This window comes from Mustela nivalis (assembly GCF_964662115.1).
Source record: "Mustela nivalis genome assembly, chromosome: X".
Taxonomy (NCBI): Eukaryota; Metazoa; Chordata; class Mammalia; order Carnivora; family Mustelidae; genus Mustela; species Mustela nivalis.
Window position 1 is genome coordinate 61,704,646 of NC_139040.1, and position 15,200 is coordinate 61,719,845.

At 37.2% G+C, this 15,200-nt stretch overlaps 1 protein-coding gene across 1 annotated transcript in view; it reads left to right on the plus strand.

Annotated features, from left to right (window-relative positions):
• Nucleotides 1-12,079, plus strand: part of ITM2A (integral membrane protein 2A) — a 37,542-nt gene extending 25,463 nt beyond the window's left edge. The window contains exons 2-7 of the mRNA XM_082716011.1: nucleotides 6,457-6,728; nucleotides 10,110-10,241; nucleotides 10,517-10,714; nucleotides 11,183-11,293; nucleotides 11,533-11,683; nucleotides 11,835-12,079. Coding sequence (XP_082572137.1) covers nucleotides 6,618-6,728; nucleotides 10,110-10,241; nucleotides 10,517-10,714; nucleotides 11,183-11,293; nucleotides 11,533-11,683; nucleotides 11,835-11,923 — 792 coding nt within the window. The 5' untranslated portion in view covers nucleotides 6,457-6,617 and the 3' untranslated portion in view covers nucleotides 11,924-12,079. The remainder of the gene's footprint in view (nucleotides 1-6,456; nucleotides 6,729-10,109; nucleotides 10,242-10,516; nucleotides 10,715-11,182; nucleotides 11,294-11,532; nucleotides 11,684-11,834) is intronic.
• Nucleotides 12,080-15,200: the final 3,121 nt, after the last annotated feature.

Genomic DNA, 15,200 nt, shown 5'->3' on the forward strand with positions numbered 1-15,200 from the left:
CTATGAATGTTCCTTGGTAAATTTAATACAAAGTTACCATATGATCCAGCAATTCTATTTCCTGCTATGTATCTGAAAAAAATGAAAATATTATCTCAAAAAGTTATATGTACCCCCATGTTCATTGCACTATCATTTATAATAGCCAAGATATGGAAACAACCTAAGGGTCCACTGATGAATAAATGAATAAAGAGAATTTACACACAGACACACACACATGCACACGCAAGAATACTATTCAGGCATAAAAAAGAAAATCTTGTTATTTTTGATGACATGGATGGATCTCAAAAACATTATGCTAAGGGTAATAAGTCAGACAGAGAAAGATATATGCTGTATGATCTCACTTATATGCAGAATTTTTTTAAAAGATTTTATTTATTTATTTGACAGACAGAGATCACAAGTAGGCAGAGACACAGGCAGAGAGGAGGAAGCAGGCCCCCGCCGAGCAGAGAGCCCGATGCGGGGCTCAGTCCCAGGACCCTGAGATCATGACTGGAGCTGAAGGCAGAGGATTAACCCACTGAGCCACCCAGGTGCCCCTATATTCAGAATTTTTTTAAAAAAGATAATCATAGTACAGAGAACAGATTGGGTAGTTGCCAGAGGTCAGTGGGGGGTAGGGTTGGGGGAAATGTCTAAATGAGATCAAAGGTACAACTTTCAGTTATTAAATAAGTAAGTCATAGAGATGTAATGGACAGCATGGTAACTATAGTTAATAATACTGTATTGCATAATTGAAAGCTACTAAGAGTAGATCTTAAAAATTCTTATCAGAAGAAAAAAATCTGTAATTATGTGTGGTGTCTAATTTAACTAGGCTTGTGGTGATCATTTCACAATATATACAAATATTGAATTATTATGTTGCACACCTGAAATTAATATTTGTCAATTACACTTCATTTTAAAAAATCACGTTGAAAAAAATTTAAACCCAATGAGGTAGGTGTTAGGAATAGACAAGTATTTCCCAGTGCTCCTGCTTCCATGTAGAGAAGAATAATACCCTAGAGAAGAACTCCTGACTTTCACCCTCACCTGCTCCCTGTTTCCTTCCAAATGAGAGAAGTGACTCTTCTACTGGTGAATCAAGATGAGGAGTGCATCTTCCTTGAAATCTCAGAGTCATTAGCACAGTACATTCTGTTTGCTCTAAGGCAGGTGTGCTCTGTGGAGGAGACCTGCCAGAGGCTCACTTCAATACAGGAGGAGGGGTATATTAACAAATCTGTTTGGTCCACCAAAATCATGCACATTCTCCAAATAGCTTTACTGATCCTAGAACAAGCAAACAAACAGAGTTGATAAGCTCTGCCATGATGAATATAGAATCAAATGAAGAAAGAGATGTAAAACTAAATTTAATCTATATAAATCTATTACTTTTCTTTTTTTTCTTAAGATTTTTATTTATTTATTTGACAAACAGAGATCACAACTAAGCAGAGCAGCAGGCAGAGAGAGAGGGGGAAGCAGGCTCCCCACTGAGCAGAGAGCCTGATGTGGGGCTCGATCCCAGGACCCTGAAATCATGATCTGAGCTGAAGGCAGAGGCTTTCACCCAATGAGCCACCCAGGTGCCCCTAAATCTATTACTTTTCTATTGCAGGAAGTTTTAAACGTATTTACAGAAGATAGTGTTCTTTATATTTCTGTATGTGCTACATAACAGAGTTGGGCACATAAAAGAAAATAACAGTAGATTTGTTTATTGGTAGACTGAAGGCATAAGAAAGTACAGACAATATAATTCCTTCTTAATTTTCCAATTACTTCCTGTCTTTCTCCTTAAAGAAATTGTCAACAACTAATACAATCAATTATTCTTGTTTGAACACTGACTAGGTATTTGCTCACTCGTGTTAGACAGTATGGGGATACAAACCATGGGACTCAGCCCTTACCCTTTAGAAACATATATATACTTACAGAGATGAAACACAACTGGATACAGTGGCATGGGACAACAGAGTAGATTTTATATGAAATTAGTGTTGGTAGAGGTCAGAAATGGGAGAAGAATGATACTCCCAGAAAGCACCATGGAGGAAGAAAGACTTAATGGATGAACAAATTTCTGCTGCATACTTACTCCTTAAGAGATGGTTGTGCTTCAGATTCTTGGCAGTACTGTGGGGTTCTAAGGTAAGGTACACTATGTATTATGTATTATTTCATCAAGTTTTAAAAATACATGCATACAGACGAACTCACATAAGCATTAATTAGAACCCTCTCTGAAGGAGAAAAGCCCACAGGGAATCTTAAGGAGTATATGTATGGCAATAGGGCAGGTCCTATCTGCTTTGCTGGATCATGTTTACAATTTGTCTGGTTACCTATGAACTTCAGGTTCAGTTCAACTCAACAATTTTATTGAGGTTCCTCTTTTAATAGACAAAGGACTAAACATTGCTAAAGATTCAAAGGTGAATTAGAGGCTGAACGAGGTAAACGATACAGATACATGGAATTGGCTATAAAACAAGATAGTATTATAAATACACTTCAAATCTACTTCATTCATTCTTACCAAAACTAAGTCCAAGAATTATTGACAGTCACTGCAGAAACATGGGGGTTTAATTTGTCCTTTAGAAATAGTTCTGCCCTTCTTCCACTGGCAGACAAGCCAGAAATACAAACTCCACAAACATCCCTATACATATAAAACACAAAAATTATGATTATACTAGTAAGGACTAAGGAATAAAATTAATGCCAGTCTTGTTCTAGTTTAAGGTACGGTGTGTGATGGGAAGAACTTTACTATCATATGCTGTACAACATGAATACACAAAGTATAATAGTTATGTTTTGGAAGGTTCCAATTAAAACTCCTTTGGATGCTTGAGGTGGGAGTGTTATTTAGAGAAAATAGTCTCAAGAGAATATGCTCATTAAAACAAACACACACATAAGAAAATTTATTATGTTATCAGTTGATCTATTAGGAGACTTTTTTGGCTTCTGTCAATTTCTTACATAAACAATTAGTTATCTTTAAATTGCTGGGGAGAGATTTCTAGCTGTATTTGTGATGCAATTTTGGAGATCAAAGTTTTGCGTTTAGAGTAGTCTTTGGAAGAAATTGTATAGGTGGCAGAATCATATTTTTCCCACAGTCTTAGCACATTCATCATAGTATTAGTTGGATATTCTTGTTAATCAGTCATCACTTCCTCTTCCTAACTTCATCTAGTTCATAATTCCATAGAGTATATTTGCCTCCTGAGGCACCTGGGTGGCTCAATTGGTTAACCCTCCAAATCTCAATTTCGGCTCAGGTCAGGATCTCAAGGTTGTGAGGTAAGTCTCCCAGCTGAGCATGGAGACTGCTTAAGATTGTCTCTTTCCCTCTCCCTTTACCCCCAACTGCATTCTCTTAAAAAAAAAAAAACAATCAAACATAAATTTGCCTCCTGAGTAAATTGATTTTTGTTTTTGGTTACTTTTAAATATATGTGCATATTTTTTTTCTGTAAATATTTCATTGGTCCATAGAAGTTCTTGGTATCCAATGAGAATTTATTTTTCTCAAGCTATTCAAAATAGCTTTGAATTGAGGCTATTCAATTCAAGTTAAGGCACAACTTTCTCTTAAACTTGAAGATATGACCACATTGTTGTGAAGAGAGGATGAAAACTAATCTTATATTTAAGAAAATCTTGCATCTTCTTATTTTCATAGCTTACTAGCCTACAAAGAAAACTTTAGAGTTGAGAAATAAAAATCTATCACTTTTGAGAATCAGAAAGCGAGTATTTTCTATTACTTTGTGGAAGAAGCCCTAGCTATGCTCCCAGGACTGAGCCATGTATGTAGAGAAGTCATGGACATATAACATTGGCTTGGCTCTTTAAGGAATTAAGCCAAATTCCTAGAATTATATCCCAAAACAGATGGCTGGCCAGTTCTCCCAGTAGCCTCTTCTCTGCAGAAAAAAACAACTGTGAAACTCAGGAGAAATATGTTTTAGGATGAGGAGTCTGTAGCCATGTATCCACATATGACCAGCAAAATTTTAAAAGGATTTCAAGTGCTTTTAGTCCTGAGCAAAATCCTAGGCAGAAATCTCTGTTTGCAATATGGGCAGGGGATTCATTCTTCATTTCCCTAAAGAATATGCTCATTTTTTTCCGATTTCAAGCTAGCTCCCTTTTTGATTTTCTGATTTTTTTTTTAGTAGCAGTGAGACACCATAGTGATTAAGACTATAAACATGGGAAGCACACCACCTAAGTTAGCATTCGACCTTTAGCAAGTCACTTGACCTCTTGGAAATTCGGTTTCTTCATCAATAAAATGAGGAATAGACTAATATTTCACAGGTTGTGGTAAAGATTAAATGAGAATGAATTTAATGGGCTTAGCATAAAAATCTAGTTTTTGATGTGTTCAACAAATGTTTGTATTGCTATCAAGGGTGCCACCATCTTCCCAATCCTGGATTCCCAATCATTTAAAACAGAATTAGTTTTTCTAATTTATCTCTTATTATTTGATGCTGCACCAGACCTTGTAAAATATGGTTCCTAAACATCTTTGGAAATTATCCCTTTATTTTTGATGTTGCAATCATAATGTATTCTACCACCTCTCACCTGGAATATAGAAGTGCTTCCCAACCGGTTTCCCAATAAATCTTGCTGTCAGATTAATCTTCTTAAATAGAATGCTGGGTGTGAAGCCACTGCAGATGAGATAGGAATTTAAACTTTCCTAGTAGCACTGGCTGTGGGTTGAACTACTCTGCTAGTTTGTAGAATTGCTATATTACACTCCACAGCACAGTGTCCCCACTATAAAAACTATAAAACTTAAGACAAATATGTAATTGCTGTGGTTTCAGTTAAATGTTAACTGTTAAATTATAATGGCCAGGCCTGAAGAAAGAATTAAACAACAACAAAACAAAAACGAAAACAAAAAATACACAAGGTACCATTATTTCTTTTTTTATTATTATTATGTTCAGTTAGCCACTGTATAGTACATAATTAGTTTTTGGTGTAATGTTCATTGATTCATTAGTTAAGTATAACACACAGTGCTCATCACAGCATGTGCCCTCCTCAATACCCACATTTCTAAGTAATCGTGAACATCTGGCCCTGTGTAAGGCAAGGATCCCTACTATTCTCCTCCATCTACCTTCTCATGTGCGGCCTATCAGAGAAAATTAAGGGTGTCGTCACAAAGCTCAGATAATAGAGACAAGAAACAGGCTTTAGAGTCAAGGAAACCTCTGTCAGGAAAACTCCAACCTGAAATTTCTTAGACAGAGGGATGATAACATATTCAAGTCTCCTTAATAAGTATGAGTAAATGGGGGATTCTTTTGTTTGTTTTGTGCTTTTTTTTTTTTTGGTGTTATTTCCTTTACACAAGAGACCCCTTCACTGTCTTCAGCAGCAGGACTAATTATAAACTCTTTACCACTCCACCTGTATTTATCAACCTCCATAGCATGAATTTCACATAGTGAAATGTCTATCAGTGTCAGGCACAACTGATGATGAAGGAATAACATGATTACACTAGCAGCACATGTAAATATTCCAGGTATGATTTCTAACTCAGCCCTCTTGGGGATTTTTTTTTTCCCCACTAGAGTTGGGTTAGCATATGGCTAAACTTCGTGATCTTCACTCATACTTTCAGCCCCCTAAGTGCATAGGTATACACTCCCTTGTTTTTCTCCCTGCAGATTTCACAATTGGTGGCCGAAGAGAAACAAGGTCTGGACTGAGAATTTACTCTGGTTTCCCTGACCCGAGAGAGTAAAAGGATCTGGATTATTTCAGAGATTCACTATGAGCTTTCCACCTTTCTCTATGTCTCATCCTGTCCTACCTGCAAAATGGGGAGTTGAAGAGGCAAAAGTGATATATTTCTGATTTAGTATTGCTCTAGTTTGGAAAATTGAAATTACAAAACAAACGCCAAAAAAGAAAACAAGATGTTGAGAGAATGAAACAAGTAACTATAAACAAACTTCTGAGTGTTCTTTAAAGGGAAGGTATTACTATAAAGGTGCAGAATAGTCATGGACTGTGCTTTTGGGACCTGGGTGAGTGCAGAGTTGAGGAAGTTTGACTTGGTGCCAAGTTACAGTTCCTGGCCCCTTGGGGGGCCAGGCGCAGGTTTGGAAAAACACAATCAGGCAAGGGGCTATTGTGTCCTGGACAGAGGCAGAAAGACATAATACAGCAGGCTTCCTTCCTGTCCTGTTCTTATCTGACGGTGCAGAGGGTGGGTGGGAGCACGCCCGGAGTGCAGGTGAGGCATTTCAAGCCCCAGCTGCCCCAGGGCTCCACCTCCCCTTCTCTTCCTTCACAGACAACCCCCACCCCCACTCAAGCTTTTGAAGCCCCTCCCGCTCCTCCCACGGCTCCACCCTGGGCCCTCCTACGGTATCCCCCTCCCCCCACCCCCAGCTTGGGACTGCGTCATAAGTATCCCCAGACCTGGGCTTGCAGCTGCCTAAGACAGGCGAGGGAGAAAATAGGTCCTGCTAGGACTAGCCTGATTTCTCTACAACGTGCAGCCCGGGAAGCTCATTTGAGCCACGCCTTACCAGGAAGCCCAAAGATTCACAATGGTGAAAATCGCCTTCAATACACCCACGGCGGTGCAAAAAGAGGAGGCGCGGCAAGACGTGGAGGCTCTTGTAAACCGCACGGTCCGAGCTCAAATCTTGACCCGCAAGGTAGCAGTACTCATTTCACCCCAGACTGCCTGCTAGGGTCCGTAAGGTGGGGAGGGGTGGTTTGCGGGGAGGAAGTGGCAAGTGGCAGAGGACAAAATGAAAGCTGCCCCTCTGCTGTTAAACTGGTTTACCGGTTGCCCCAGTTGCATTTAGTCGCGCCACTTTCCGCTTGCAGTGCCGCACACCCTTTAACATCCCAGTATCTTGCACAACTTTCCGTCGTTTCCAGCTCTTGTGGTGCATTTCCAAGCGACGTTACAGGGAGTTTGAGGAGAACCCCTGGGACCTGATGTCACCCTCTCCTGCGGAACATGTGAGGGGCTGGGATCAATGAGGCACGTTGTTCAGTCTCCAGCTCGAGGAGTGCACACAGCCTCTACAGGGAAGGGGCAGACACTCAGGGAGAACAGGGGCAAGAGATTGAACTCTTCCTTCTTTCCTTTTGGTGGAGATAAAGTTCTATGAATCTAACTCTTTCTAGGATCTCGGAATGTTTGTGGGGGTGGGGTATGGGACCAAAGACAGCTTTGACTCAGAACGTTGGGGTCAGTATGTGTATGTGTTCGCCCGTGTATATTTTCAATTTCTCCCTGATGATAGGCGGTTTTAAGAGTTCAGTAAAGGAGCTGTGAAAATTGAAGTTGCTCTTAATTAGCGTTTGGGACGTTCACTGTGCCCTCTTACTGCAAGATCCTTGTTATGTTTTCACAGTGGCATTTCCTAAAGGCAACACTCTTCATCCGTAAAAAGAAATGTTGAGGTTTATTTTCTTCTTCTTTTATTGCTTCCTTTTTGTGATACACCCCCCCCCACACACACACACACGCCTCCCTCATGGAGAGATCTGAAGAGGGTCTGACCTTGAATTTAAACTTCTAGCATTGCCAGAAACTGAGGTAGTTTCCCCCCCAAATATTAGCCACTGTTTATTTAGTCCAATTTCTTTTTCTTTTAAACATCTAACATGTTTTCAAAGTTTGTAAACTGCTCATTTTCCTCAGGAAAATGTCAATGTTGAAAGGGACATTTGTATTTTCTTTTACCAAATTTTCTTCTTCTACCACACAGTGTCAGTTTCCAGATCTATCTTAATTTGTCTTGTTCTCTCTTTAAAGTTTTAACTTTTGTGTTCAGACTGGAGATTTGAAAAGTACTTTAGTGAAATGAGAATCCATGTAGTAAAACATTATGCACCAATTTGAAATGTTTGTATGCTTAGAGTTTTTGTAACAGAATTTTGAAATATTTAACCCAGCAAAAAAAAAACTTGTTTTGGGGTATTATACATTTGAGAAGTCAAAAGTAACACCCTCTTGCATTGTTGAGGTTTTGAATAAAAGACAGATCAAATATGTAACTGTCCTATTCACTTTGTAAGTGAAACATGGCTTGATTTTTTGCAAGGTCTAATTAGATGCCAGTAGTTAAATATAGCCACACAGTAATCCCTTTATTTTTCTCTCACCACCAAAAACTTCTTGACTTGTATTTGGACACAGTTAATATGTAAACAGTATTCCTGCCAGGCCTGTGGTGTGATGAGGAATAAATAAAAATGAGCATTTGCACCGTGATTATATTTCTTTGTTAGGTGCTGGAGAAGCTTCCACAGGATCCTGACCTGGTCACTACAGGACATTGATTTAATAATACTTGACACATATTGTGATGTATTAATCTGCTCATCAGAAACCTAGCACAACAGAATAGTATATCAGAAGTTGTGTACAATGACTTTAAAATAGAGTTTAGAGGGAAATTAGCTATTGTAAGTGAGAGTCCATACCACTCTGAATTCTAACAAATGCAAATGAAAAAAAATCCTTATTCCTAGTATGGTGAGGAATTTTATTATATTGAACCTCTAATACTTAGACATTGCTTAATAATAAATGAAACTCAGTGTAAATAGCTCTTCTCATATCTCAACAAGAAAAAATAATTGTTTTGAGTATTTAAAATTAAGTCATTTTGTGACTTACAGGCAAGTAACTTCATCTGTCTGGACCTCAATTTAATCATCTACAATATAATTTCAAAACCTCTAGCTCTGGATTACAGTTATTCACAATCATAATTTATAGTTCTGTCTTTGTAATGTTAATCTTTTGTTAGTTTTTTTTTAATAAAAATAATTTATAATTTCTGAAAGCTATTGGGACAAGGAAAAGCCTTCAAGGTTTATAGAGTATTATTGGAGGGTTTGAAATTATATACATTTAGCTAAGAAAATGTGCATACCAAATTTCTTTGAATTTTAATTAAGATAATTTTTCAAAAAACAATTTATCAAAGAATTGTCTCTATGTAGAATACAGGCACTTGTTTTCACCAAATTAATTGAAACTTAACTAGGTGCCACAAGCATTACAGTAGCTGTCCTGGAAAAGAGCTAATGGCCTGAAATAATAAAACAACTCTATTTTCGCACTATTCTGAATGATTTACTCATTGATTACAAGAAACTACACTTGATGACTTTGTTTATTCCACTCTTCAGTAATAATACTGCTTAAAACACCGTGAAATACAAGAATGGGATTGGAGTGTCCCTTGGACCATTGCCTTAGGAAGAATACAGAGTTACTTGTTTGCTTTGGATCTTTCTTGTTCCAGTTCCTGAACCAATTATGGATTTAATGGAATTTTTGCAGTAGCTGTTAAACACACACACATTTTGTGCCCAGTTATCACAAATGCTGTACTGTAAGTTCTAGTGTTTTACCCTGAACTTAGAAAACATTATTTCATTCATGCAGTAGACAACTAAAGAACAGTGGGTGATGTTAGAAAGGTTAAATTCTCATTAATATTAAGAACATTATGAAATATATCATGCCTCCAATATTTTAATTTTTGAAATAAGGGAAAATGATGTATACCTGCCTTACAGAATTTTTAAGATAAAACAATAAAAACCAGCTTTTTGAAAATCATTTAATAAATCAAAGGACACTAATCACCTTTAAGTTGGCAAAATTTGATTTACAAAAAATAGTAAAGCAACATAATTATAGTCCAGAAAGTTAGTGACTATATCACTGTAAAAGTTCCCAAATCAACAAAGAATAAAGAATATAATTTATTGCATAAATGAACGGTGATTTTCAGCTGATTCTAAAAGTGTGTATTTGAAAAAAAAAAAAAAAAAAACCTCCTGTCTGCAATTGGGTTTGTAAATGCCAGAAGGAAAGTAAATACAATTGGCAATTTTTCACATCTATTAAATATCAGAAATTATCTTGAAATATTTTAACCTAGGATGATTTAACATCTTTTAAGAATGTCTTGTGTTTCAAGAAAGTAAATTGTACACAAAGCAACTATGTGTCTAAAAGTGCAATCTGGTTTTTGTCTTTGGTTTTGCTTTTTAATAAACAGGAGCTCCAAGGTGCCACCCAGGAAAAAGAGGGCTCCTCTGGGAGATGCATGCTTACTCTCTTAGGCCTTTCATTCATCTTGGCAGGACTTATTGTTGGTGGGGCCTGCATTTACAAGTACTTCATGCCCAAGGTAATAATAATTACAGTTCTTGTAATTTGGATTACTAATTGCTATATATTTAGTGGCAACTTAAGGAAATCGGTGGTGTCACCACAGAAATGAAGATTTAGTACAAGTTTTCAAATTTTCATTCAATTTATAAAACTTCCCTTCATGGTGATAACTTTTATCAGAAATTCTAAGCTTGACAAACAGTAAAATGAATTGATGTGAGTGTGAGAAATGATTCAAATGTCACCATAGTAAGTATTAAAAGGTTTTAATTCTCCCTTTTTGTCTTTTAGAGTACCATCTACCATGGAGAGATGTGCTTCTTTGATTCTGAGGACCCTGCAAATTCCCTTCGAGGAGCAGAGCCCTACCTTATGCCTGTGACCGAGGAGGCTGACATTCGAGAGGATGACAATGTTGCAATCATTGATGTGCCTGTCCCCAGTTTCTCTGACAGTGATCCTGCAGCAGTTATTCATGACTTTGAAAAAGTGAGTTTCTCATTTTTAAAGGTTTTCTTGATTTTTTTTCTTAGTTCATTGGTGAGCATTAAATCTGTTCATAAATGTTCATCTTTTTGCAGCAAAGCCTTTTTCACTTTTGCTATTGAAGATTTTTTTTTGCTCTTGTTTTTTTTTTAAGATTTTATTTATTTATTTGACAGAGAGAGAGATCACAAGTAGGCAGAGAGGCAGGCAGAGAGAGAGAGGAAGGGAAGCAGGCTCCCTGCTGAGCAGAGAGCCCGATGCAGGACTCGATCCCAGGACCCTGAGATCATGACCTGAGCCAAAGGCAGCGGCTTAACCCACTGAGCCACCTAGGCGACCTGCCCTCACTTTTGCTATTGAAAAATACCTTAGCAGGTATTAAAAGGATATAGCTGCTTGTTTTAATGGTAGTTAGAATCGGCAGAGTTGATATTCTTTACACCTTAGTTAACTTTTCCCCCTTCCCAACAGGGCATGACTGCTTACTTGGACTTGCTGCTGGGGAACTGCTATCTGATGCCCCTCAATACCTCTATCGTTCTGCCTCCAAAGAATCTGATGGAGTTCTTCGGCAAACTGGCAGTATGTATTTTGGATGTCAAATTTTTATTTAAGCATTTGCTTCCTCATTTAAAAACAATAATTATTTGAGCCAAACATTCCATTTTATTGGAATAATTTTAAAATAAAAAGTATGCTGTAACCTAAATCTGCTCTAAAAAGTAAAGTTTATTAAAAAAAACAACTATAACTGCTATAGGTAAGGATTTAAATGGTGTTTTTAAGAAGTTTTTATTTTAATCTTTTTAAACAAACTTTAGAGTGGCAAATACTTGCCTCACACTTATGTTGTTCATGAAGACCTGGTTGCTGTGGAGGAGATTCGTGATGTTAGTAACCTTGGCATCTTTATTTACCAACTTTGCAACAATCGCAAGTCCTTCCGCCTTCGTAGAAGAGACCTCTTACTGGGTAGGCAATATAACCTTTCCTTCAACCTGTGTTATTGGGAAAGTGAAGGAGAGTATAGGTGGAGTATAGGGGGAAAGTAGAGAAGAAATCTAGGTATGTTTTCATTTAAATAAAAAGTTAAAAAGTCAATTCTTTGTGCATTTTCTCACAGGTTTCAATAAACGTGCCATTGATAAGTGTTGGAAGATTAGACACTTCCCCAATGAATTTATCGTTGAGACCAAGATCTGTCAAGAGTGAGAGGCAACAGAAAAAGAGTATCCTTAGTAATAAGAAGTCAGAGATTTGCAATATGACTTCAACATTAAAGTGTGTAGGATACTCATATTTACTTATGCATATACTCTACTGCTTATACCAAAAAAAGAGGGAAATAAAAACTACTAACCACTGCAAGTTCTTGTCAGTGTTTAGTTTAATTGACATTGATTATTTGAAATTGAAATTAAATGATTCTGTGTTTTTCTTTTTAATTCATAGGGTTTAGGCTTCTGAAAGTAGCATGAATAGGCCAGCTTATATCCTGACAATAAATTCCATCCTTTGTGTGTGTTTTTAAGTAAGCTCTTCACTCAGTCATATGGTAAAACATGTTTTAAGTTTAAAATATTTAAAATTGGGGCACCTGGGTGGCTCAGTGTGTTATAGCCTCTGCCTTCGCCTCAGGTTGTGATCCCAGCGTCCTGGGATCGAGCCTACATCAGGCTCTCTGCTCTGCAGAGAACCTGCTTCCTCCTCTCTCTGTCTGCCTCCCTGCCTGCTTGTGATCTCTCTCTCTGTCAAATAAATAAATAAAATCTTTAAAAATAAATAAATATATATATTTAAAATTATTTCTGAATGATTTGTGCAAAACATATCAGATCTCTTAACACTGCTAAGTTTTGTTTTATTTTTCATTTTATACAACTTTCCTGAATTTAGAAATTATCTTTGCATTTCTCTTAGGTGCTCTATAATAGATTTGATTTACATGTAAAAAACATTTCAGGGGCCCCTGGGTGGCTCAGTGGGTTAAGCTCTGCCTTCGGCTCAGGTCATGATCTCAGGGTCCTGGGATCGAGCCCCGCATCAGGCTCTCTGCTCAGCAGGGAGCCTGCTTCCCTCTCTCTCTCTCTGCCTGCCTCTCTGTCTACTTGTGATCTCTGTCTGTCAAATAAATAAATAAAATCTTTAAAATAAATAAATAAATAAATAAATAAATAACATTTCATAAAGTAGTCATTTCTAAAAATGCAGTGATTCTGTCTCACTAATATCTATATTGTGAAATCCATAAAGCTGTGTAAGTGTTGAGGAATTTAGGTTGTATGAATTCTACAACCCTATTACCATATTCAACGATTGTTTCTCACTTAATGCAAACAATTAAAATTACTTATTTAGCTTTGGTGTACCTGAAATAGAAAAAATTATGAACTTAGCTCTGCACTTACTCCTACTTCCACACATTTCTATTTTGTAATCTCATATTTTATTCTTCTTTTGATATTATATCTATTTCTTATAAATTCCTCATAATTGGTATACAGGTAAATTAAACTATTTCTTAAAAGCTTTCAGGCTCATAGCAATTTCAAACTTTTTAATGTGTTTTTTTTTTCATAAAAATATGCAACCATTTATACAATTATAAAAGGTCACTAAGAATTAACCTTGGATAAAATGTTGATGACTTCTGCCTGGGTAGCTCAGTGAGTTAAGCCTCTGCCTTTGGCTCAGGTCATGGTTTCGGGGTCCTAGGATTGAGTCCCACATCAGGCTCTCTGCTCAGCAGGGAGCCTGCTTCCCCCTCTCTGCCTGCATGCCTCTCTGCCTACTTGTGATTTCTCCCTCTGTCAAATAAATAAAATCTTAAAAAAATGTTGATGCCTTCTAATAACATCATGGGCTATGATTTGTACTCACTTGTTTAAGAGTATAACCTCCACACAAAGAGGGGCAAAATTTTACACCTCTTTCTCTTGTATTAGGTTAAAACTTGTTTCTGATATTATTGATCACCTGCTGGTAGTGATAATTCATGTTAGTAGCTAAAGCTCTATCCAGTCTAATCTATTACAATAAATACTACTTTTTTTTAGAGAGGGAGAGAGCACAGAGGGAGAGGGGAAAGGGAGAGAGAGAGAGCTGGGCATGGAGCCTGACACAGGCCTCAATCTCAGAAACCTGAGATCACTACCTGAGCTGTAATCAAGAGGTGGACATTTAGCCAACTAAGCCATGAAGATGCCACCCTAAATACTCTTAAAAAAAAAACCATTAAATATATAACTTCAAGAATTTAGAATAAAATAACAGAAAACTTTAAAAATGGAAAAAAGATGAAAATTTAGAAAATAAAAACAGAAAAATTTAAGAACTGGTGCTGTATAAAGCTTGAGAATATTTAGAAGGAAATTGATAAAATTAGACACCATTTCCTGTTTTACAAATAAGTAAGAATTGGGGAAAAAGAGATACATATTTACTTATTTATTTTAATAAACATATAATGTATTTTTATCCCCAGGGGTACAGGTCTGTGAATTGCCAGGGATAAAAGAGATACATTTTTATTTATTTATTTTAATAAGCATTTAATGTATTTTTATCCCCAGGGGTACAGGTCTGTGAAATCTACACATTTCATAGCACTCATCATAGCACATACCCTCCCCAATATTCATACCCCCACCACCCTCGCCTGTCCCCCCTCCCCCCAGCAACCCTCAGTCTGTTTTTTGAGATTGAGTCTTTTATGGTTTGTCTCCCTCCTGATCCCATCTTGTTTCATTTTTTCTTTTCCTACCCCCCAAACTCCCCATATTGCATCTCCACTTCCTCACATCAGGGAGATCATACCATAGTTGTCTTTCTTTGATTGAGTTATTTCGCTAAGTATAATACCCTCTAGTTCCATCTATGTCATCTCAAATGGCAAGATTTCATTTCTTTTGATGGCTGCATAGTATTCCATTGTATATATATATCACATCTTAATCCATTCATCTGTTGATGAACATCTAGGTTCTTTGTATAGTTTGGCTATTGTGGACATTGCTGCTATAAACCTTCGGGTTCACATGCCTCTTCGGAGCACCACATTTGTATCTTTAGGATATATACCCAGTAATGCAATCGATGGGTCATAGGGTAGCTCTATTTTCAGTTTTTTGAGGAACCTCCACACTTTTCCAGAGTGGTTGCACCAGCTTGCATTCCCACCAACAGTGTAGGAGGGTTTCCCTCTCTTTGCATCCTCGCCAGCATCTGTCATTTCTTGACTTGTTCATTTTAGCCATTCTGACTGGTGTGAGGTGGTATCTCACTGTGTTTTTAATTTGTATTTCCCTGATGCCAAGTGACGTGGAGCAATTTTTCACGTGTCTGTTGGCCATCTAGATGTCTTCTTTGCAGAAATGTCTGTTCATGTCCTCTGCCCATTTCTTGATTGGATTATTTGTTCTTTGGGTGTTGATTTTGCTAAGCTCTTTATAGATTTTGGATACTAGCCCTTTATCTGATATGTCATTTG